The sequence below is a fragment of the Macaca thibetana genome, chromosome 13 (genome assembly GCF_024542745.1).
Source record: "Macaca thibetana thibetana isolate TM-01 chromosome 13, ASM2454274v1, whole genome shotgun sequence".
NCBI classification, from domain to species: Eukaryota; Metazoa; Chordata; class Mammalia; order Primates; family Cercopithecidae; genus Macaca; species Macaca thibetana.
In genome coordinates, this window is record NC_065590.1 from 21653434 (window position 1) to 21679527 (window position 26094).

The 26094-nt window shown below is 41.0% G+C and overlaps 1 protein-coding gene across 2 annotated transcripts in view; it reads right to left on the reverse strand.

Moving 5' to 3' along the window:
* The window catches only part of KCMF1 (potassium channel modulatory factor 1), an 83380-nt gene that overhangs the window by 10155 nt on the left and 47131 nt on the right, over positions 1-26094 (reverse strand). For both annotated transcript variants that reach the window (XM_050754968.1, XM_050754966.1), the window contains exons 2-4: positions 17502-17669; positions 10535-10674; positions 1233-1323 (exon numbers count right to left, since the gene is read on the reverse strand). In XM_050754968.1, coding sequence (XP_050610925.1) covers positions 1233-1323; positions 10535-10674; positions 17502-17669 — 399 coding nt within the window. The remainder of the gene's footprint in view (positions 1-1232; positions 1324-10534; positions 10675-17501; positions 17670-26094) is intronic.

The window sequence follows — 26094 nt, forward strand, 5'->3', positions numbered from 1 at the left end:
ATCTCAGGGAACACTGCCAGCAACTGTTGAGAGATAAGGAAGGGAATGAAGAAATAAAATCAGGAGGCTGGGCGTGGCGGCTCACACCTATAATCCCAACACTTTGGGAGGCCGAGGCAGGCGGATCACTGAGGTCAGGAGTTCAAGACCAGCCTGGCCAATATGGTGAAACCCCATCTCTACTAAAAAAAAAATACAAAAACTGGCCAGGCGCAGTGGCTCATGCCTGTAATCCCAGAACTTTGGGAAGCCAAGGCGGGCAGTCAGGAGTTCGAGACCAGATTGGCCAAGAGACCGGCCTGGCCAATATGGAGAAACCCCATCTCTACTAAAAATACAAAAATTAGCTGGGCATGGTGGCGGGCACCTGTAATCTCAGCTACTTGGGAGGCCGAGGCAGGAGAATTGCTTGAACCCAGGAGGTGGAGGTTGCAATGAGCTGAAGATCGTGCCATTGCACTCCAGCCTGGCCAACAGAGTGAGACTCAGACTCAAAAAAAAAAAAAAAAAAAGAAAAGCAGGAAAGGAAATGTAAAGCTAGAGCTGACCTTACGCTATCCTACTTAGGAACTGGGCAGGAAATGGCTCTCTTTGGAGAAGGAGACCCCAAAAACGAAAGGAACACTAAGATGCACACCTGCCCCCACCATCTCACCACACCACAGCCACAACAGGGTAAGGCAGCAGAGGAACAGAGAGGGAAAGCAAATAATGAATAATGCCTCTTCATATTTAACTAATTAAATTTTAATTTGGATTAACATTTTCCGCTTTTGTATGAAAATGCCATCCTGGAAGACATAATCTGGTCAAACTGCCTTAAAAAATCTAATTATAGTGAACTAAAGATGAAGGACAAGTCAACTTTCACTTAGTGAAAATGTTCATGCAACAGTGATAGTATATAAAAAGAGAAATCAATTGCATCTCAACACTGAGTCACTTCTAAGAAAAGTTCAAATAAGTAAAAATAATTTGGAGATTACTTTTCCTCTTTTGGGGGATATTATCCTTAAAAATAATCAAAATGACAAGCTGGATGCAGTGGCACTTGTGTGCCTATAGTCCCAGCTACTCAAGAGACTGAAGCAGGACGATCACTTGAGCTCAGGAGTTTGAGACCAGCCAGGTCGACACAGCGAGATCCTGTCTCCAAAACAAAAACTCAAAATGACAAACATTACAAACAACTCTTTTCCTTGTCATCTCTTAAAAGGATATTAAATCTCTAGGGGCTCTGTGTTCAAGTGTAAGATGAGCTGCAAAGTCATCCGTGACATGATTAGGATCGCCTCCAGGTAACGCTGCACATATTGGACAAATCTGAAATGGAAGTAAAGAAAGCAGCTTAATAAATGAATGTCAATAAGACATCTTTCCAGACGAGTATTCTGTTGTTTTACTATTATCAAGTTTTAACCATAAAAAACTCAGCAGATCCTGAATTAGTGAAAACCAGTAGAAGCCTAAGCAAGAACTGTTCACACAAGGTCCCTCAGGGTCAAACACAACAGTTTCAGACACACCAAACTTGATCTCTGGCAGGGCCTTCTAACAGCCTGCCTGATTCATTCGTATGGCCTAGCAAAATAGTTTCCATTAAAAAGACTTTAAAAATATGCTATTTAGTGCACATTTATGTTTAAGTCCAGTCTTGAATGGTAAAGACAGATACAAGCCTATGGCACACTTCTCCAAAGTAAGCTATACTTGAGAGACAATTCCCAAATAAGACAGCAGAGGTCTGATTAAATGCAACTGTGCAAACATTCAACAGATATGTTGAATGTAAGACAGATTATGATTACTAATAATATGCAAATGTGGTCTATAAATTTATGAATGTGACTTCCAAGGGGCATATTGTATGGAAGTCAATTTTTTAACCTTATTTTCCAAAGAAATGGGTGGTAGGCCATAAGCTTGTAACCAGGTCAGGCTCAAGGAGTAGAAGCTCAACTTTCCATGGGCCTTTTGGCAAGAGACAGGAGAAAGTAGGAATAAAATGATGTGTACACAGTCACGGTTTGGGGAGTGGGTGACAAGTTGGGAAGGCGGTGTCTATAGTTAACAGAATTGGTGAAACAGGGAAGGAGAGGGGAAGGATAGAAAGAATGAGGAACTTTTTTTTTTTTTTTTTTTTTTTGAGACGGAGTCTCACGCTGTTGCCCAGGCTGGAGTGCAGTGGCGCGATCTCGGCTCACTGCAAGCTCCGCCTCCCGGGTTCCCGCCATTCTCCTGCCTCAGCCTCCTGAGTAGCTGGGACTACAGGCGCCCGCCACCGCGCCCGGCTAATTTTTTGTATTTTTAGTAGAGACGGGGTTTCACTGTGGTCTCGATCTCCTGACCTTGTGATCCGCCCGCCTCGGCCTCCCAAAGTGCTGGGATTACAGGCTTGAGCCACCGCGCCCGGCCTAGAATGAGGAACTTTTTAAAGAGGAAAGGCCCTTACTCTTCCGAAATTCAAATGGGCAGATAATGTTCTAACAATGGTAGCCAAGCCTTGAAGTATGAACAATTTCAATCTTAAATAACAGGGCCAAGAAGAAAGGTCTGAAGCAAGGGGCATGACCAAAGGGAGCCCCAGGAAGTGCACAGTTCAAATGGTAGACTTGTGTCTTTATAAATAAATAAGAAGGTTAAAGACAGGATACGTGATTCATCTTGCTAGTACTTGAGCCAAAATTCTTTCACCTAGGCAAAATCTAGGCAATTGGTCAGCCTTATTATCTGCTGACAGCACACTGGGAGTAGGTGGTAGTGCTCGAGATGAGGGGAGATGCGAAAGGTGAGACTTGGAAGGACAATCCTGGGGTATGGAGGGAAAACAAACTGCTCCGATTCCTGGAGCCCAAACAAACATAACTTCCCATCATCTAACAACCAGACAGCAGAAGTCCCCTGAGAGTTCAACTCTGATTTGGTATCAGTCTCTCTTATGCCTAATCAGCTGTCCTGATTATGTGACTCAGGACTCTGAGAAATATCCGCAGGAAAACCTAAATATGTTCATGAGAAATAACATTTAAGCATGACAGTGTGCAAAAGAACTAGAGAGGTCACAATGGAATGTGATGAGGCAAATGAGAAAAAGAAGTAGATAGACCTGTCTATGCCTTTCTTAAAAGATGCCAGGAAGGTGGTCAGATTCTTTCCTCTGTCAGTAAAGTAGCTGTATGTGTCACAAGTTTACAGATTATCCACTCTCTCTTTACTAGGAATTTAACTTCTACTATCTGTACCATTCCTGTACTCTGACATTACCTGGTTATGTCTGATATACCTATTTTACTTTTCATGTGCTTCTGGTCTTACCTAGCTAAACTGTAAACTCTGAGATGCAGCACAGTATGATTTGTCTTTGGTTTTAAACTCCAGACAGATTTGCTTTAAAAAAAAAAAAAAAAAAAAGACCAGCAATGTTTGGAGAAACAGAAAAAATGTTCCAGTTATTTAAAAATAAAACAAGCTACCTTAGAGACTCATCATTTTGAAAAAGTTAACAAGTGCTGGGTTATAGTCTTATTACAATATTATAAGGCTGTATAAGATTTTTATTTAAAGAGAAAATAACCACCAAAAGGAAAAGGCATCTTTCTTCTAAGATACCTTCCTTTATATTGGCCTTCGGGTAAAATCTATAAACAACTTGAGCTATCCAGAGATTGCTGCAGAGGCTTCGGTACTTGAGGGGACATAAAAATGTTGGCAGATGAGAAAAGTCTCCACAAAGATATAAATTCCTAGAAGGAAAACAGAATAGGAAGCAGAGATACCAAATGTACTAAGAATGTCCTAATAAGATACATAATTTAACAAGTAGAAAAGTACCTTTGAGAGGAGGATATAAAATAAAGCCAAGATCCTTCCTTATTGTGTATTGACTTTGGTTCTATACTCAAAATCTTTTTTATTTCACTGGAGTAACTATGTTAAGATGGCAGGATGAAGGTATTCAGAACTGCTTCATTCATAGAGAAATAATATAAAACCAACCAATCAACCAACCAAAATTCCATAACGTCTAGGGATAAAGAATTACTGAGGATAAGAAATTACTATGCGGGAGGATCACCCAGGTTGACAGCTATCATAGAAAATCAAGAGGCTAGGCAAGGCGTGGTGGCTCATGCCTGTAATCCCAGCACTCTGGGAGGCTGAGGCGGGTGGATCACGAGGTCAGGAGTTCAAGACCAGCCTGACCAACATGGTGAAACCCCATCTCTACTAAAAAATACAAAAATGAGCTGGGCGTGGTGGCACATGCCTGTAATCCCAGCTACTCAGGAGGCTGAGGCAGGAGAATCACTTGAACCCAGGAGGTGGAGGTTGCAGTGAGCCAAGATCGTACCACTGCACTCCAGCCTGAGCGACAGAGACTCCATCTCAAAAAAAAAAAAAAAAAAAAAAAAAAAAAAAAAAGGAAAAAAGAAAATCAAGAGGCTAGATTTAGAACCAAGTGGAAGATGTTGCCACACTTGGGTCACATAAAGTGAACTCAGATGAGGACTTGGAAAGGAAAACTAAGCTCAGATGCTGATGTGACCACAGAGGCCTGGTCATCTTTTAGGTTTTACATTTTATATTTAGCAAGCTAACTTACGCTTTAAGACAAAAACGCTTGTTCTTAAGACTGTGTTTTCTGAAAGGAAATGAAGGGAACAAGAGGAAGAAAGAAAAAGGAGAGCAAAGCGGGGCAAGAGAAATGGAAAAGAGGTGGTGGGGAGTGGGAGGAAGCAAGCCACTGTACCACTCATGGCCACAAACACTTCTTAGTTTTGAGTGTGTCTTTATTTCCACATCATGGTGCCTAATATCTCTTACAGCACAGGAAAACTCAACACAAGGGTAATTTTAGGGTACTGACCCTAAAATTATGACAGCTTGTCAACATTAATATTTATCATACTTCCACTGCCACATGATAGAGTAGTATCTGTTATTCGTACAGGAAAATTCCATGTAACACACAAGCTTAAAATTATAACAACTTATCAATTAAGATTTACTTAACTGGCTTAAGTCAGTATTTCTTTAATTTGGCTAAGAATATAAATCATCGCCGGGCGCGGTGGCTCACGCCTGTAATCCCAGCACTTTGGGAGGCCAAGGCAGGCGGATCACGAGGTCAGGAGACTGAGACCATCCTGGCTAACACAGTGAAACTCCGTCTCTACTAAAAATACAAAAAATTAGCCGGGCGTGGTGGTGGGCGCCTGTAGTCCCAGCTACTCGGGAGCCTGAGGCAGGAGAATGGCGTGAACCCGGAAGGCGGAGCTTTCAGTGAGCCGAGATTGTGCCACTGCACTCCAGTCTGGGCGTGTCTCAAAAAAAAAAAAAAAAAAAAAAAAAAAAAAGAATATAAATCGTCAGGGCCAGGCGCAGTGGCTGACACCTATAATCCCAGCACTTTGGGAGGCCGAGGCAGGTGGATTGCCTGAGGTTAGGAGTTTGAGACCAGTCTGGCCAACATGGTGAAATCCCGTCTCTACTAAAAATACAAAAAATTAGCTGGGCATGGTGGCGTGCGCCTGTAATCCTAGCTACTCAGGAGGCTGAGGCAGGGGAATTGTTTGAACCAGGGAGGTGGAGGTTGCAGTGAGTCAAGATGGAGCCACTGGATTCCAGCCTGGGTGACATAGCGAGACTCCGTCTCAAAAAAAAAAAAAAAAAAAAAAGAATATAAATCATCTGGAGCAATTGTTAAAAATACAGTTTCCTAGTCCTGGAAATAGAGGGATTTAACAATCTATTTTGACAAAGGTCCTGGTTGATTATTAACAAACTACGTAAGTTTGGCAAATACAGTTTAAATATACAATGATATTCAAAAACTGTATTTACTCTGTTATACGAAAACACCAAATGTTACTGTTACCTAACATAACAAAAAAATTTGGATTCACAGATGTTCTTGCCATTCTCAATGTCGTCTCTGCTATTGCTTGAGTTTCCTCTTCTCCTTCACCATGCCACTGAGGGTCACCATCAATCTTGCTTTTTATCTGTAGCCCTTTTGGAAGCCTTTACTAATTGAGGTAAGGTCCCATTCCAAGAACATACAGAGTCTCCATTTTTCCACGTGGTTCCAGCGCATGACTGCCAGCCAGCAACCAGTTAGGGCACATTATATAGCACAGTTGCCAATGTCTTTAAAACATACCTTCTGAAGTCATTACTCCACATATAAACACCGAGTCACTGCTGAATGCACAGAACTTTTCCTCTGTGAAAGCACCTGAAGTCAGCATGCGTGACTTTTTTTTAAACAATAGCTCCACACATTCTTCCCCATACAGTTATCAACCATTCTAAGGCAAGTTTGGATTTCCTCTCACCTCTCTCTTGAACTAATACAACCACATCAGACAGCATTCTCTCTCTGGGTACTATGCACAGCTTTAAAAACTATTCTTTATAACCACCTTCCTATTTCTAGTTCAAGGATCTATGCTATGAAATCCAGGTAAACTGGTAAAGTTAAAGTTCTGACTGTTACATTGTATAATTTTGTTACCATGCACTAATCCATTAAGCATTTACTGAGTACCAAATCAGAACTAACTTAACACTTTAGGTTAAAACATTATCAAGAAATGAGCATAGTTCCTGCCAATATTAAAGTTCATATGAATTTCATTTCTTTTTAAAAACTGGGGCCAAAATTGGGGCAGGGCACAGTGGCTTATACTTGTAACCCTAACACTTTGGGAGAATGAGGCAGACAAGAGTTTGAGACCAGCCTGGGCCACCCAGTGAGACGCAGTCTCTACCAAAATTTTTTTTAAAAAAATTGGTGTATATTTTTCATTATTTCTTCAAACTGGGGTACAATTCACGTCTCTGCTTTTGAGCGGCTCTTAGAACTCAGCCACAGAAACACCCAGGCTTATTATGCCAAGGGATTTTCTGATCACCTGCAATACAATGGGGGGAATGGGGTTTAAAACACTTTTTCCACAGAAGAGTAATGACCCAAAAACAGTCATCCGAATTTAAAGCCAACACACAAAACCTGTTGACACGTGTTATACTTTAGTGCTTATACAAAAAAAAAAAAAAAAAAGTTAGAAGAAAGACATTCTATTGAGCTAACTAACTGCCACGGCCAATGACAACTTCAGGCTTTTGGATCTCCTTCCCAATTAAAAGTATTAGTTTATCCTACAAAATCTGCAGATATAATGAATACAAGACAGAAACTGAAGTTTTGTTTTGAGAATATACATAAAGGACTAGTGGATGATCTATGCTACATGGTCAAGAAACTCCTTTTGGGCCTTGTAGAACTGTCTAGCTTGTAGCTACCTGCACCTTGGCCATCCATTTTGCCAATATAAATAAAGGTCCTTTCAAGAGTTGAGTGAGCGCACTGTTCAACTAGATTACAATCTAATTTTCTGCTGCTGCAGTGAACAGTTAATAAGTGTCCAATTATAAGTGAAATTAACTTACAATTGTGAATTACTTCATATTAAATTATTTTCCCTCTCAATTCCATTCTCCCATAATGCTGAAGTTAGATTTGTCACTGGCTTCTAAAGAGCAGCATCTACATGTAATTTAGGAATTCCTAAAAAGCAATTATGTTTTACATTTAAACATGGTTCTTGTACAAAAATTTATGTGTATGACGACATCTTGGGAATTCACAAAACTTGAAATAGTATTAATATAATTTAGCAATACTGAAAAATAATTCCAAAGAAATCAGAAAGCAGTTCACAAAAGGGCTTGCACTCCTGTGAGAATCTAACGATGTAGCTGATCTGACAGGAAGTGGAGTTCAGGCGGTAATGCCCGCTGGCCCACTGCTCATGTTCTGCTCTGTGGCTCGGTTCCAAACAGGTCATAGATGGGTACTAGTCTGGTCCCGTCTGTGGCCCAGGGGTTGGGGAACCCTGGTCTAGAGGACACATGCAGGTAATGTGGGACAAAGCAAGACAGCAAACAGAGCATTCAGAAAGGAACATGTTAAGAGGAATAGAAAAGGAGATATAGCAAGTTGTTGTGTAGATATAATCCCTCAAACCAAAATGATATAAATCACTCTTGAATTCCCTAATTCAAAAATGCAAAACATTGAGGGGTGAGAGAGGACACACAGTATTATCACCTGGACAATTACATGTAACTGTAGCACACTGGAGTTGATAATATGTTTCACATATATACAGAGAGGCATTCAAAACACTTAACAACTGGTATGGCATAGGCACCAATCCTTCGGAATGGACACTAGTCAGCATGCTACACTTGACTGCACCTGCTGAATGCCAGCCCTGCCTCTAGGACTTGACCCACATGACCTGAAGAAATCTTGTACTTTTATATTAAAGATTCTTATCTGCCTGCCATTTTTCACTTTGAAATGTCTGGGTGTATGGGTGGGAACAGAGGTAGATATAGTATTCATGTGAAGATTTAGGGCTAATGAGGAGAGATAAATCCTTAAAATATTCCACAAAAGCCAATATGAAAATAGAGTGACAACTGCCTTGGGCTATGTACCAAAAGCCTGGAAACTTAATGAAGGCATAAACACAACTCACAAGAAATAGACCATGAAACCATTTGCAGGTGGTGGGTATTTAATTTTCAAACTATGTATCAGGTATGCCAGAGTGTAAACAACAAATTTTGAGTATTTACTTTCCGGGGGGTGGGGGTTGGGGAGCAAACCAACCAGAGGCAACGTTATGGAAAACTGGGTTGTCTTGCCCTTGTGGGGAGATGAGAATACTATACTAGGGACTACCGGCTGATAATAATAATAATATATATTATTACTTGTTATATATCATTATATATATTTATTAATGATAATATAATGCTATTTATATATTATATATAATATATATAATAATACATAATTTTTTTTTGGAGACAGGGTCTTGTTCTGTCACCCAGGCTGCAGTGCAACGCAGTGGCACAATCATGGCTCACTGCAGCCTCAACCTCCTGAGCTCAAGCAATTCTCCCACCTCAGCCTCCCAAGTAGATGGGACCACAGGCATGTGCCACCACATCCAGCTAATTTTTAAATTTTGTGAAGACAAGGCCCCACTTTGTTGCTCAGGCCAATCTCAAACTTCTGGGCTCAAGCAATGCTCCCGCCTCAGCCTCCCAGTGTTGGGATTACAGGCATGAGTCACTGTGCACAGTCTGATAATGATTTTAAGGATGCCTAATTTACAATAAGAACTCCATGTTTATCTTATTGTATTTAGGTAAAGGACCCAAACTTAACAGAAATTAAATCAAAGAAAAATGATTCCAAGTTTTCCACAACAACCAGCATGGAGATGCAACTGAGTCAGGATTCTTCATACTGGTATGTGGGACTGTACCAAAAGGAAGCAAAGTCACTTTACAGAATAAAAAGAACAAACTAAGAATAGTAATAAAATGTGACAACAGTAGTCTGAGGCTCTCCTAGGTGCAAGATCAGAGCATTTCTGAGCTGTTAAGACAGTAACATTTGGCTTGATGTCTATACAAAATAAATTTACCTACTGCTTGATACATGTTATAACAACTTCAAGCATCAAACTAGCAGTGTCAGTGGGAATAAAAGTAACCCTATATTATATGCATAGCTGTAGCAGAGTTAAGTAGAGACTCTGGAACCCAGAGGGACACTAGCTGAGTCCAAACACCTGCCCCTACCCCTGCCCCTTACTAAGCTGAATGTCCTTGAGCATGCTACTTTATTTCTCTGGGTTTCAATTAATTTGTTTTGAGTACATTTAGGGGTTTATTAGTTGATGCAATATGCAATTACTTGTGCCAAAATTCTCCCAATTCAGTATCTATAGTTCCATATAAAGCCTTCACTTTACCTATTATTATCAATGGTAAAGAGGTGGGGGAGAGACTCTTAGGTGTACTTTATCATTTCTTGAAGGTGGATGCATGCTGACTCAGATGTCAAGTAAAAAATCCAACAAGCTTTCAAGGTAAGACTTTCTTTGTGTATTATTCTGGGTCCATGGCCTTTAGCCACTGGAAAGATCAGGATAGGAAGAACTTCTAGGGACCCCAGAGCTTGACCTAGGAAGCAAGAGATGTGATCTGATGAAAACCAGGTAAGATCAGCGATATGCTACAATGAGATGTGACAATGGATTATTATGACACTACCAAAGGTTTTTAAATTTCCTTGTGAAGTTCCTTGTAGAAGAAAAGTTAAGCAGATAGCAAGGATACTATAACAAGAGATGCACTGCAGGTTGCCGTCCTTTTAACCTTTCACAATGCATTGAATAAAGGGCTCCTGAATTTGGTCAAGACTCCATGCTGTGGTTTTAGCTACAGGTTAAGAAACCCAGTGTGGACAGTAAGAGGTACTATTTTGCAAAAATGCAGCCTCCCATGATGTTTAAAATTTGCTGTTAAAAGATGATTTTAATAACTATGCAAATGGTATCATTACACTGAGCAGGAAGTAGATGACAGTGACCTAGCTTTATTAATGTTAGAAATAATGTACTTTACAACATCATTTTAGTCATAAGGCTGCTGCTTCACTTACCACTTCTGTTGATGTTTCTGCATGTTCAGAAGTAACATGTTCTTGAAGAGATGTCTCCGTATAGCCCATTTTTCCACAATAGGGACAAGTAAAAGACTGTGGCTGCTCTACAGAGAAAGCTTCCCCACCATAGTATAAATCTGAAAAATAAAGTAGAATTGCATTGAGGAATATTAGTCTTTAAACACATAAAAATGTAATAAAGAAAGTGTGGGCCAGGAGCAGTGGTTCACGCCTGTAATCCCAGCACGTTGGAAGGACAAGGCAGGTGTATCACTTGAGGTCAGAAGTTCGAGACCAGCCTGGCCAACATGGTAAAACCTCGTGTCTACTAAAAATACAAAAATTAGCCAGGCATGGTGGCAGATGCCTGTAATCTCAGCTGGTCTGGAGGCTGAGCCAGGAGAATTGCTTGAACTTGGAAGGCAGAGGTTGCAGTGAGCCAAGATCGCGCCATTGCACTCCAAAAGAAAGTGTGCCTAAAATATTCGACAACCTCATGTGGTCAAGGAATGCTTAGGTACCTATTTACATTTGTAATATCCTTATTCCCATGAGGACTCCATGTTATTCCTCCAAAATTCCTTCCCCAGATAGCTACTATATATATAGCCTTAAGAGAGAACGAAGCAAACAACTCCATCCTCCTTCACTTATTTGAAACATTGGTCATTTTACATCTGGCTCTAATTTTATTGTAATTTATTTTTTCCTTATCTGTATACACTGTGGCAACACTGATATCAACAGAAAAAATCAGGAGGGTCCACCAAGAAACAAGGACAAATGTGCTCAGAGGGAAAGACAGACAACCATGATCAATACGAGAACTGCCAGACGTAGTTAGCTGTCTATAGAACACGCTGCTCTCAGAGCATGGAGGACAATGCTAACTTAAGATACTACCAACAACATTAAAAAGGTTTTTTTTGAGACAAGGTCTTACTCTGTCGCCCAGGCTGGAGCACAGTGGCATGATCACAGCTCACTGCACACTCAGTATCTGGGCTCAAATGATCCTCCTGCCTCAGCCTCCGACATAACTGAACTACAGGTGTGTGCCATCACACCCGGTTAATTAAAAAAAAATTTTTTTTTTGGTAGAGATGGGGTCCCACCTTGTTGCCTAGGCTGGTTTTGAACTCCCAAAGTGCTGGGACTACAGGCATGAGCCACCACGCCTGGCCTGTCACAAAATATTTCGCCCAACTGGTTTACTGGAAAACTAACCAGTAGTCTGTGGGAATAATTTGTTCACCTCATAAGTTTATCTCAAGGAATAAGTCTATTTTTTCCATTAGGTAATTGCTATGGTTTGAATATGGTTTGTCCGCACCAAAGCTCATGCTGTGGCTTCGTCTCCAATGTGGTGGTGTTGGAAGGTGGTGTCTTTAGTAGATGATAAGGTTGTTAAGAGGTATTAATGCCTTTCTCAGGAGTGAATTCTCGCTCTCTCAGGACTGAATCAGTTCCCTTGAGAGTGAGTTATTTTAAAGTGAGGCTGTCTGTCACTTACAACTGTTTGGTCTCTTTACACATGCCCACTTCCCCTTCTGCTTCTCTGCCATGTTATGACACAGCTGAGCCCTCACCCGAAGTCCACCAGATGCAGATGAACCGTCTTGGCCCCGTTAGCCTCCAGAATTGTGAGCTAAACAGACCCCTTTCCTTTAGAAATTATCTAATTTCAAGGATTTTCTTATACTAAGAGAAAACAGAGAGACAGAAACATAAAATAAGATGCAAGTATATTCAGTATGTTATGCCACCACAAGGAATTATTTAATTATTTAGCATAAAACAAACACCAAATTTAAGGGAGCTTTTTTAAGAAAAGAAAATGGAAGAAAGTGTTCATTACATGATAGATTTGTTCATATTCATTTTTAGGGAGATTTAAATGATCATAAAAGTTTTATGTATTATGTATATATTGACCATTTATTAGGTGTACAAGACTTGTCAGGTGGATTTGGAGTAAGTGGGGATAAATATATTAAGAAGAATAGAACTTCCTCATCTCATAAAGGGCATCTACCAAAAACTCAGCAAACATCATTTACTGGTGAAAGACTGGATGCTTTCCCCTAGATCAGAACAAGACCAGTGTGTCCACTCTTGCCGCTTCTATTTAGTATTTTACTGGAGGATCTATCCAGAGTAAATGAAAGGTATCCAGATAGGAAGAAGTAAAATGATTTTTATTTGCAGATGACATGACCTTGTGTACAGAAAGTCCTAAGGAATCCACTAAAAAAAAAACTCTTGGCGCCGGGTGCTGTGGCTCACGCCTATAATCGTAGCACTTTGGGAGGCAAAGCAGGTGAATCACTTCAGGTCAGGAATTTGAGACCAGCCTGGCCAACTAGGAAAACCCCATCTCTATTAAAAATACAAAAATTAGTCTGGGTGTGGGGGCTCACGTCTGTAATCCCAGCACTATGGGAGACCAAGGTGGCGGATCACCTGAGGTCGGGAGCTCATGACCAGCCTGGCCAACATGGTGAAACCTTGTCTCTACTAAAAATACAAAAATTAGCTGGGCGTGGTGGTGCACACCTGAAGTCTCAGCTACTCAGGAGGCTGAGGCAGGAGAATCACTTGAACCCAGGAGGCGGAGGTTGCAGTGAGCCGAGATCGCGCCACTGCACTCCAGCCTGGGGGATGAGAGTGAAACTCTGTCTCAAAATAAAATAAAATAAAAATACAAAAATTAGCCAGACATCGTGGTGCATGCCTGTGATCTCAGCTACTTAGGAGGCTGAGGCAGGAGAATCGCTTGAATCCAGGAGGCAGAAGTTGCAGTGAGCCGAGATTGCACCACTGCACTCCAGTCTGGGCAACAGAGGGAGACTCCATCTCAAAGAAAATAAACAAACGAACAAACAAACAAAACCCTCTTGGAACGAATAAAGAAGTTCAGCAGCACTGTGGGATACGAGATCTATATGAAAAAAAATCAATTGTTTGTCTATATGGTTGCAATGACCAATTCAAAAATAAAATTAAAAAAACAGCCAAGCATGGTAGCTCATGCCTGTAATCCCAATGCTTTTGGAGATGGAGGCAGGAACCACTTGAGCCCAGGAGGACAAGCCTTTGCAACGTAACAAGGCTTCACCTCTACAAAAAATTAAAAATTCAGTCTGTTGTGGTGGCATGTGCATGTGGTCCCAGCTACTCGGAAGGCTGAGATGGGAAGATCACTTGAGCCTGAGAGATTGAGGCTGCAATGAGCCATGATGGCACCACTGCACTCCAGCCTAGGTGACACAATGAGAACCCATTTCAAAATAAATACATAAGATAAAAATTCCATTTAAGACAGTAAAAGAATACAGATGCTCCTTGACTTACAATGGGGTTATATCCTAAAACTTGATGAACCTATTTTAAGTTGAAAATGCATTTAATACATCTAACCTACCAAATATCATAGCTTAGCCTAGTCTACATTAAATGTGCTCAGAACACTCATGTAAGCCTACAGTTGGGCAAAATCACCTAAAACGAAGCCTATTTTATGAATTTATTGAAGACTGCACTAAAAATGAAAACAGCATGGTTGTATGTACTTAAAGTTCTGTTTCTACTGAACATATATTGCTTTTGCACCACTATAAGATAAAAAAATCATAAGCTGAACCATCATAAACTGGGGACCATCTATTCTTAGAAATAAATTCAATGGAAGTGCAAAACTCATACTGTGATAACTGCAAAAGTGTGTCAAAAGAAATTAAAGACCTACATAAATGGAAACACATCCCATGTTCATGGATCAGCAGATTTAGTATTATTAAGATGGCAGTACTCTCCAAACTAATCTACAGATTCGACATAATTCCATTCAAAATCCTAGTTGGCTTCTTTGCAGAAACTGACAAGCTGAATCTAAAATACAGAAATGAAAGAGACACAAAATACCCAAAATAGTCTTGAAAAAGAACAAAGGTGGAAGACTTAGTCTTCTTTATTTCAAAGCTTACTATGAAGCTACAGAAATCAAGACGGTGTAGTACTGGCATACAGACAGACATATAGGCTTGGCACAGTGGCTCACGCCTGTAATCTCAGCACTTTGGGAGGCTGAGGCGGGCAGATCACGTTGAGCTCAGGAGTTTGATACCAGCCTGGGCAATGTGGCGAAACCCCATTTCCACAAAAAATTAAAAAATCAGCTAGGCATGGTGGCTTCCACCTGTGATCCCAATTACTTGGAAGGCTGAGGGTGGAGGATTGCCTGAGCCTGGGAAGCAGAGGATGCAGTGAGCCAAGATCACACCACTGCACTCCAGCCTGGGTGACAGAGTGAGACTCTGTGTCAAAATACAAACAAAAACACCAAGCATATAGATCGATGGAATAGACTGAGAGTCTAGAAATAAACCCTCATTTACAGTCAACCTATCTTTAACAAGAGTGCCAAGACAATGCATTGGATAAAGAATAGTCTTTCCAACAAAAGATACTGGGACAACTGAATATTCACATGCAAAAGAATAAAGTTGGTGCTTTACCTCATTCCATATATAAAAATTAATTCTAAATGGGTCATATATCTAAATATAAGAGCTAAAACTATAAAACTCTTAGAAGAACACACAGGTTTAAATCTTCGTGACTTTGAATTAGGCAGTGATTTTCCAGATACAGCACCAAATGCACAACAAATGAAAAAATACATAAATGGGACATTATCAGAATTAGAACTTTTGTGCTTCAAAGCACACCGCCAAGAAAGTGAAAACACAACCCACAGAATGGGAGAACATTTTTGCAAATCATCTATCAGATAAAAACACTTATCTATGGAATAAAAAACTATTACAATTCAATAACAAAGACATATTATCCAATTAAAAAATGGGCAAAGGATCTAGGTATTTCTTCACAGTAGATATACAAATGGCCCATAAGCACAAGAAAATATGCTCATAATTTATATTTCAGATAAATATAAATCAAAACCACCTGAGATACTACTTTACACCTACTAGGATGGCTGAAATAAAAAGGACAAAAAGTGTGGGGCTAGGTAAGAAATTATAGTATGAAGCCAGGTGTGGTGGCTCATGTCTGTTATCTCAGCACCCTGGGAGGCCCACAAGTGGATCACCTGAGATCGGGAGTTCAAGACCAGCCTGGCCAACATGGTGAAACCCTGTCTCTACCAAAAATACAAAAATTTTCTGGGCATGGTGGCAGGCACCTGTAATCCCAGCTACTTAGGAGGCTGAGGCAGGAGAATCGCTTGAACCCAGGAGGTGGAGGTTGCAGTAAGCCAAGATGGCGCCATTGCACTCCAGCCTAGGCGAGAAGACTGAAACTCTGTCTCAAAAAATAAATAAATAAAAATTATAGCATGAAACATTTATATATTTTCTTACAATGTCTTCTAATCAACTGTGGAAACAATCTTTTTTTTTTTTTTTTTGAGATAGCATCTTGCTTTATTGCCCAGGCCGGAGTGTAGTGGCACAATCAGGGTTCATTGCAGCCTCGACCACCTGGGCTCAAGTGAGCCTCCCATCTCAGCCTCCCATGTAGCTAGGACTACAGATGTATGTGTGCCACTACATCCAGCTAATTTATTGTATTTTTGAGGGGTGGGTGCAGAGACAGTTTTCGCCACGTTGCCCAGGCTCGTCTCAAACTCCTGGACTCAAGTGATCTGCCCATCTAAGCCTCCCAAAGTGTTGGGATTACAGGTGTGAGCCACCACACCCAGCCAACAATCTGCTTTCTGGTCATTACAAAAGTTATTACTGCCAGGCATGGTGGCTCACATCTATAATCCCAGCACTTTGGGAGGCCAAGGCAGGTGGATAACTTGAGGTTAGGAGTTCAAGACCAGCCTGGCCAACATGGTGAAATTTCACCTCTACTAAAAATACAAAAAAATTAGCTGGGCACAGTGGCACACACCTGTAGTCTCAGCTACTCAAGAGGCTGAGGCACGAGAATTGCTTGAACCCAGGAGGCAGATGTTGCAGTGAGCTGAGATCTGGCCACTGTATTTCAGCCTAGGTGACAAAGTGAGACTCTGACTTTAAAAAAAAAAAAAAAAGCTATTATTTGTGTGTTAATAGCAAGAACAAAAGACAGACCATATTTCTTCTTTACTGAAGCACTCTTCTATTTCATACCTTGTCAGTGGTGTGTATTTCTGAATGGTTTTTTTAAACAAGTAAACTATGATTAAGACGAACAGACAGAATTACTTGGTATATAAAAGTAAGGCCGGGTGCAGTGGCTTATGCCTGTAATCCTAGCACTTTGGAGGCCGAGGCAGGTGGATCATGAGGTTAGGAGTTCAAGACCAGCGTGGCTAACATGGTGAAACCCCGTCTCTATTAAAGATACAAAAAATTAGCCGGGCACGGTGGTGCACGCCTATAATCCCAGCTCCTGGGGAGGCTGAGGCAGGAGAATCGCTTGAACCTGGGAGGTGGACGTTGCAGTGAGCTGAGGTAGCGCCATTACACTCCAGCCTAGGCGACAGGGCAAGACTCTATCTCAAAAAAAAAAAAAGCCGGGCATGGTGGCTCACGCCTGTAATCCCAGCACTTTGGGAGATTGAGGCGGGTGAACTGCCTAAGGCCAGAAGTTTGAGACCAGTCTGTTCAACATGGTGAAACTCTGTCTCTACTAAAATACAAACAAACTAGCCAGGTGTGGTGGTGTGCACCTGTAATCCCAGCTACTTGGGTGGCTGAGGCAGGGGAATTGTTTGAACCAGGGAGGTGCAGGTTGCAGTGAGCCAAGGTTGCGCCACTGTATTCCAGCCAGGGTGACAGAGTGAGACTCCATCTCCCAAAAAAAAAAAGGTAAGATTTATTTCATGTTTAATGAATCTGGGGCCTCATGGTATGCTGCTGGGGAGTTTTAGAACACTTTGCCTTTACTTCTTCACACGTACATACAATTCTAAATGATGTAATTCATTAAATTTTTAATTACTTACCAAAATCTACCCTTGTTAATATGCACTGCATTGGGTGGTCAGTTGTATGCCTTGTTGTTGTTGCACCACTTTCATAACAAGATGCACAAAGATCGTAATCGTAGCAAATTAAACACTTATATCTGCGACCTCGAAAATTTCCTTTTAAACATGCATCACAGCTGACACCTATAACAAAAAGAAATATCTTTCGTTACCAGTTATAAAGACCACTCTTGATTTCATTTTTATGAATGTTTCAGGTGCTCATTTAACCCCACATATCCTTTCCAAAATGACTTAGTAAAATGGTATGGGAATTTTTAGCCATGTGCTGGATTCATTACTCTGATTTATATACTCCAGATGAAAATAATTTAAAATGACTGATACAGGCTGGGCGCGGTGGCTCACGCCTGTAATCCCAGTACTTTGGCGGGCCAAGGCGGGTGGATCACTTGGGGTCAGAATTCAAGACCAGCCTTGGTCAACATGTTGAAACCCCGTCTCTACTAAAAATGCAAAAATTAGCTGGGCTTGGTGGCGGGTGCCTGTAATCCCAACTACTTGGGAGGCTGAGGCACAAGAATTGCTTAAACCCAGGAGGTGGGGTTGCAGTGAGCTGAGCTGAGATCACGCCACTGCACTCCAGCCTGGGCAACAGAGCAAGACTTTGTCTCCAAAAAAAAAAAAAAAAAAACAAAAACCAAAACCAAAACCGAAACTAAAAACAAACAAAAAACCACTTAAAATTAAATAAAGTAAAATGACTGACACAATGTAATCACCCTTTTCCCCCCTTAAAAAATGCCTTGATATAGGCCAGGCATGGTGGCTCAGGCCTGTAATCCCAGGACTTTGGGAGGCTGAGGTGGGCAGATCACGAGGTCAGGAGATGGAGACCATCCTGGATAACATGGTGAAACCCCGTCTCTACTTAAAAAAAAAAAAAAATACAAAAAATTAGCTGGGCTTGGTAGCAAACACCTGTAATCCTAGCTACTCCGGAGGCTGAGGAAGGAGAATCGCTTGAACCCAGGAGGCGGAGGCTGCAGTGAGCCGAGACGAAGCCACTGCACTCCAGCCTGGGCGACAGAGCGAGACTCCACCTCAAAAAAAAAAAAAAAAAAAAGCCTTGATAAGCCAGCAAGAAAGTAAAAACCAAGATGAAGAGGTGACTGACTGGAAGCACTAAAGAGGGCTTTTCACAATGAGGGTATTTGCCAAAGCACGTAAAAATCTAAGTTTAAGTTCCACAGCATTACAGGACAAAGGCCTACTGAAGGTGGGATAATTAACAGAAGATTCCTCATAAAACCAAGATCCTAATATACTCTCACAATGCATGGGTGGGCTAGAAATCCTCCCTAGGGGATTACAAAAATTACCCTAGTGAAAGCCCCCTGCCCTGGGGGCACAAAATAACAACAAAAAGCCATAACCACAAACCAGTCCTCATGGGTTTATAGCCCAAATTCTATCAAATGGTTCCAAAGACCTTGGGTCAAGAATTTTAAGTGGTCTTAAATTAGAATTGACAGCAAGCATCTGGCATATATTAACATCCAAAGAATAAGTTCATAATTTAAATCATAAAATACAAAAAAGCAAAGCACTATCAGAAAGAACTAGCAGGAGCAGCAGAATCAGTCATGAGTTCATATCAGAACTGGATATCAAATAATTCTTAACCTGTTAAAAGAAATAACTGAGTGTTGTGCCTAACACCTGTAATCCCAAGCACTTTGGCAAGGCAAGGCCCTCAGAGGGATGGCTTGAGGCCAGGAGTTCAAGACCAGCCTGGGCAACATAGAGAGATCCTGTCTACAAAAATATTTAAAAATTAGCTGGGCATTGTGGCCTGTGCCTGTAGCCCTAGCTATCAGAAGCTGGAGGAAAGGGAGAATGGGGAATTACAGTTTAGCAGGTAGGGAGTTTTGAAGTCTGGGATAATGGAAGAATTCTGGAGATGGACAGTGGTGATGGTTCCAAGAATGTGAATATACTTAATGCTACTGAATTGTACACCAAAAAGGGCTTAAAATAAATTTTATGCTATGTATATTTTACTGTAATAAAAAAATATGCCATTTGCAACAGCATTTTTAAAAAGTGCCTCTGAATAAATCTAACCAAAGATAGGTAGCCTTTTATGAAGCAAATGAGTACAAATGTATTCAAAGACACTAAAGGACTTTAAAAAATACAGATACCAACTTCATGGACTGGAAGGTTCATAATAAAATGTCAACTGATTTGTAGATTCAAACAATTATAACCAAAATTTAAAAAGAATTTTTTTGTGGGACATGGTAAGCTGACTCAAACGCTGATACAAGTTACAAAAAGGGCCAAGGACAGTCAAGATGCTCCCAAGAAAAACGAGATAGAGGGACTTGTTTTATATATAGAGAGAGAGCTACACTAATAAATAATAAGTAATACAATAACAAATTATAAAGCTATAATAACTATAAGAAGAAGGAATGGCACCAGCGTAGAGACAAACTGGCCTATGGAATAGAATGGAAAGCCCCGAAGCAGAGGTTGAAATCTGTTTTACGACAGCAAGGTCACTAAAGAACACTGAGAAAAGAAGGGAGTGGACAATAAATAGTGCTGAACAGGTGATTATCTACGTGTGGGGAAAACAGAATTAGATCTCTTCCCCATATCCCATACACACAAAAAATCAATTCCACATGGTTTAAAGACAGATTCAAAAGAACAATGAAAAATATCTCTAGAAGACAATATAGAATATTTTTATCAGCCTAAAGTAGAAAACAATTTCTTAAATAACTATGTTAAGACTTTTTCTTCATCTTTTAACAGCCTCCACTGACTGAAAACACAAGGCTCAGAAACTGGTGATATGTACAACATACATGTCAGACAAAAGTTTGGTATTCAGAATGCATTATGAACTCTTACATATCAGTAAGTAAATGATGAACGCTCAATAGAAAAATGGAGAAACCTGTCAAAGGGCACTCAAAGAACAACAAACATAAATGGCCAGTAAACATATGAAAAGACGCTCAGTCTCATTAGTCATCAAAGAAGTGCATGATTAACATCCGTGAGCTAGCATTTTACATTTACCAAACTGGTAAGAAACTACAAGTTTCATGATGTCAAGTGTTAATGAAGATAAAGGGCAGCAGAAGTGCTTATACGCTGCTGGTGGGAGTGTATGTCAGCACAACCACTTTGAAAAATTTGTTCATATTTTAGTCAAGTTAAATACATATACCTCCTATGATACCGTAATTTCACTCTTAAATACGTTCCCAGGGGGAATCTTTTGTCTGTGTGCACCTAGAGAATGTAGAAGAATGTTGACGGCAGTTTTTGTAACTGAATTTTAAAAAGGTGATTCAGGGACCGGGCGTGGTGGCTCATGCCTACAATCCCAGCACTTCGGGAGGCCGAGCGGGCGGATCATGAGGTCAGGAGATCAAGACCATCCTGGCTAACACGGTGAAACCTCATTTCTACTAAAAATACAAAGAAAAATCAGTTGGGCATGGTGGCGGGCGCCTGTAGTCCCAGCTACTCGGGAGGCTGAGGCAGGAGAAAGGCATGAACCCAGGAGGCAGAGCTTGCAGTGAGCCGAGATCACGCCACTGCACTCCAGCCTGAGCGAAAAGTGCGAGACTCCGTCTCAAAAAAAGAAAAAAAAAAGACTATTCAGATTCAAAAGCTCAACAGTTCAATATGCACAGAATGAATTGGAAAAAGAATGAATCAAAGCAACAGGTAAGAACATCGCCTCAGATGAATGAAAGAAAGTCTCAAAGAATACATATAGTATAAAGTTGAAAACCAGTATCTAGTTTAGGAAATCAAACATGTAGTAAAACTATAAAAGGAAAATGAGGGAATGATAAAATTTTGGTCAGTGGTTCCCTCTGGGGGTTAAGGGGATGAGGAGATGAGTGTGTGAAGCTTTTAGGGATCTTGAAATGTAACATTTTTACATCTGGCCAAGAGGATCTGTAGTACCATTCTTCTCCTTTGCATTTATTTTATGAAAATTCTCATATATCCAACCAATATTTTATTTTTAAAAGTTCTTTCCTTCCTTCCAAACAAACAAACAAAAAAACAAAAAACAAAAACATAAAGCAAAGCTGGAATTGTTTACAACCACCTTTGGGCTGTCAGTTCAAGGTGGAAAACCGGAAAACTAACATAGTTTTGGCAGACTGTAGATTTTCTTTTGAGACAAGGTCTCACTGTCACCCTGCCTGGAATGCAGTTGTATAATCTCGGCTCACTACAGCCTCGACCTCCTGGGTTCATGCCTTTCTCCTGCCTCAGCCTCCTGAGTAGCTGAGACTACTGGTGTGTGCTACCATGCCCACATAATTTTTGTCAGGATGTTCTTGAACTCCTGGACTCAAGCAATCTGCCTGTGTCAGCCTCCCAAAGTATTAGGATTACAGGCATGAGCCACTGAGACTGGCCTAGGTTGTAGATTCTTAATGTTTGTTGAATGTTTTTATTAAAAAACAAAAAACACCAAAAAAAAAAAAAAAAAAAATCAGGCCAGGCACAGTGGCTCACGTCTGTAATCCCAGCACTTTGGGAGGCTGAGACAGGCAGATCACAAGGTCAGGAGTTCAAGACCAGCCTGGCCAACATAGTGAAACCCCATCTCTACTAAAAATACAAAAATTAGCCAGGCGTGGTGGCAGCCACATCCCAGCTACTCGGGAGGCTGAGGCAGGAGAATTGCTTGAACCTGGGAGGCAGAGGTTGCAGTGAGCCGAGATCGCACCATCGCACTCCAGCCTGGGGCACAAGAGCGAGACTTCTTCTAAAAAAAAAACAAAAACCACCACCAAAAAAAAGAAACAAAAAAAATGGAATTCCCTGTTATTACTTAGCCATTAACAATAACCACTTAGACAAATCACTTAATGTTCTCTGCTCAATCTTTCTTCATCTATGAAGTTTGCTATGAGAATCAAATGAGGAAAAAAAGATATGAAAGTCCTAAATTCTAAAGTGGTAATATTAACTTATTCAGATGCAGTAAGATTTTTTTTTTGAGACAGAGTCTTGCTCTGTCGCCCAAGCTGGAGTGTGGTGGCACGATCTCGGCTCACTGCAAGCTCCACCTCCCGGGTTCATGCCATTCTCCTGCCTCAGCCTCCCGAGTAGCTGGAACTACAGGCGCCCACCACCACGCCCAGCTAATTTTTGTACTTTTAGTAGAGAGAGGGTTTCATCACATTGGCCAGGATGTTCTTGATCTCCTGACCTTGTGATCCGCCCACCTCGGCCTCCCAAAGTGCTGGGATTACAGGCGTGAGCTATAAGATTATTTTAGTACTTTCCTAGAATACAATTTGATCTCAGTAATATACACAACCTTTTAAATTACTTTTCAAAATATCCTTCGAGATCCTTGATCTCAAAAGCTGCAGTGAGACTCCCTGAGCAACTTACAATGACAGCCAAATGATGGCATCATGGTGGCAATTTTTCAGCAAATTCAACAAATATTGATTATCTAATATGTAATATGTTTTAGATGCTGAGGATATAGCAATGAACAAAACAAAGCCTGCCCCCAAGAAACTAACATTTAGTACGCACTAAGACAAGCATAAAAATAAAAGTTAGCTAAGTGTGGTGGTGTGTGCCTGTAGACCCAGCTTCTCAGGAGGCTGAGGTGGGAGAATTGCTTCAGCCCAGGAGGTCGAGGCTGCTGTGAGTTATGATCATGCAACTGCACTCTAGCCTGCAGACAGAGCAAACCCTGACTCCAAAAAAAGAAAAAAAGTTGCAGAGCATGGTGGAAGTAAGTGCTATGGAGAAACATAAACCAGTGAAGGACAGCGTGGGCAAAGAAAGTATTACTAAAAAAGATACTTGAGCAAAGAGACGGAATACTTAAAAATTTGCTTATTCAAAATAGCTTCCAGGCCAGGCGCAGCAGCTCAGGCCTGTAATCAATACCAACACTTTGGGAAACCAAGGCGGGCAGATTGTTTGAGTGCAGGAGTTTGAGACCAGCCTGGGAGACATGGAGAAACCCCGCCTCTACAAAAAACATAGAAAAATTAGCCAGGTGTGGTGGTGAGCGCCTGTAGTCCCTACTACTCAGACTGAGGTAGGAGGATCACTTGAGCCTAGGAGGTTGAGGCTGCAGTGAGTGGAGATTGTGCCACTGCGCTCCAGCCTGGGTGCCAGAGTGAGACCCTATCTCAAACAAAAACAAAATAGCTTTCATGCATGATGATGCTTTAAGCACAACACTGAAAATAATGAATTGGGGGGGGGGGATACCTATGATACCTATTTAGGTTCACAAATGGTATAATAACATGGACAAACAATTGTACTGTGAATTTAGGTGCCAGGAAGGTAAACCCAGCTCTGAACTTTTTGGTGTGTAGCCTGACATTATTCTGTAGGCCTGCCTTCTCTTTCTGAGGTGGGGATGCCTACTGGCAAGTATAGATGAACAAAGCTTAAGGCAGCTGTGCATGGTGATATTGATAAACACTGTATCTTTCAGTAAAAAGATGCTGATACTTATCCCTTGCTCACTCTACTCTTGTGATTTAATTCAAAGCTACCTAAGTGGTTCACATAAGGGATGGGGGTGGTAGCCTCAGGCTTCACTTAAACCCAGCTAGAGTTCTGTAACTGTAAGCCCTTTAAAAAGGAAACAGGGTTTGTTTGTTTAAATTTACTGTCTATTTGTGATGAAATCATTTCTGTAATATATATTTTTTAGCTTCTCAAATACTGAAAGGCCTTTTATGATTCAAGATCAGTATTTCAAATACAGATACATCATACATATATATAAAATATTTAAGTCAAACTTTAGGTAAGTTTACAGCAGGGTTTCTTACAACATAAGATTCACTTTATTAATAATCTCTGTGGCGGCCGGGCGCGGTGGCTCAAGCCTGTAATCCCAGCACTTTGGGAGGCCAAGACGGGCGGATCACGAGGTCAGGAGATCGAGACCATCCTGGCTAACACGGTGAAACACTGTCTCTACTAAAAAAAAAAAAAAATACAAAAAACTAGCCGGGCGAGGTGGCGGGCGCCTGTAGTCCCAGCTACTTGGGAGGCTGAGGCAGGAGAATGGCGGGAACCCGGGAAGCGGAGCTTGCAGTGAGCTGAGATCCGGCCACTGCACTCCAGCCTGGATGACAGAGCCAGACTCTGTCTCCAAAAAAAAAAAAAAAATAATAATAATAATAATAATAAATAATAATAATAATAATCTCTGTGGCAGCCATGCTACAGAGGGTTTTTTGGTGATTAGCATACTATGAATAAGAAGTTGAGCTAAGTAAAAATGTTTTATAACATACAGTTTTTCCATATAGTCTGCTATCATCCTTTCTCATTGTTTTGTTTACGAAAGCTCTGTCCTTTAATTCCTTCTGTTGTCATAAACTTGTTGAAGTTAATATTTAATTTTATAGAACATTTCATACCACCTAAGTCTCTAAATAAAAGTATACAAGCACAGACTTTTTCAATTTCTCAATAGTAGCCCATTGTCCCCCTTAGAATGACTCTCACTCAATACAGAGGACCTCCTAAGTATATCTGTCAGAATTTGTATCATTTTATGACACAGACTAACAAAACCTGCTCCGCTACTGTCAACTACAGGTAATCGAACGTTCCTATGGGAGGAAATAAGCTAGCTCTTTGCTGCAGTCCCTTGGTTAACAATAGTGATTCTACCTGGTATCAGGAAGTCAGAGAAATCTGAAACAGAACAGATACATGGCATATGTAAAACTATCAATTCCTTCACAGGAAGAATGAAGTTGCTTCTGATGAGGTATCAGTACACTGTATTTAAGATATTAAAAAATCAAAGTTCTGGCTGGACGTGGTGGCTCACGCCTGTAATCCCAGAACTTTGGGAGGCCGAGGCGGGTGGATCACCTGAGGTCAGGAGTTCAAGACCAGCCTGAAACTCTTTTTAGTAGAGACGAAACCCCATCTCTACTAAAAATACAAAAATTAGCTGGGAGGTGGAGGTTGCAGTGAGCCAAGATCATGCCACTGCACTCTGGCCTGGGTGACAGAGCAAGACTCCGTTTAAAAAAAAATCAAATCAAAGCTCTGAAAAGTATTATAACAGAAACAAGAGTTCAAATATTATAAAATAATGCCTTGAGAGGCAAAGCTGAATAACCACTAGTTGTCTAGATAGCACTGATATCCATTACATTAAAAAACATTTAGGTTTCATTTACCTTACACTACATATATTCTGCCAAAACTGAGTTAACCAAATAATAACATGTGCAACCCATCACTGAATAATCTAGCGTAGTCACGGCTGGGCACGGGGGCTCACGCCTGTAATCCCAGGGCTTTGGGAGGCCGAGGAGGGCAGATCACCTGAGGTCAGGAGTTCCTGACCAGCCTGGCCAACCCGGTGAAACCCCATCTCTACTAAATATACAAAAATTAGCCGGGACTGGTGGTGCGTGCCTGTAATCCCAGGTTCTTGGGAGGCTGTAATCCCAGGTACCCGGCAGGCAGAGGCTCGGGAGGCTGAGGAAAGAGAATCGCTTGAACCCGGCAGGCAGAGGTTGCAGTGAGCTGAGATTGT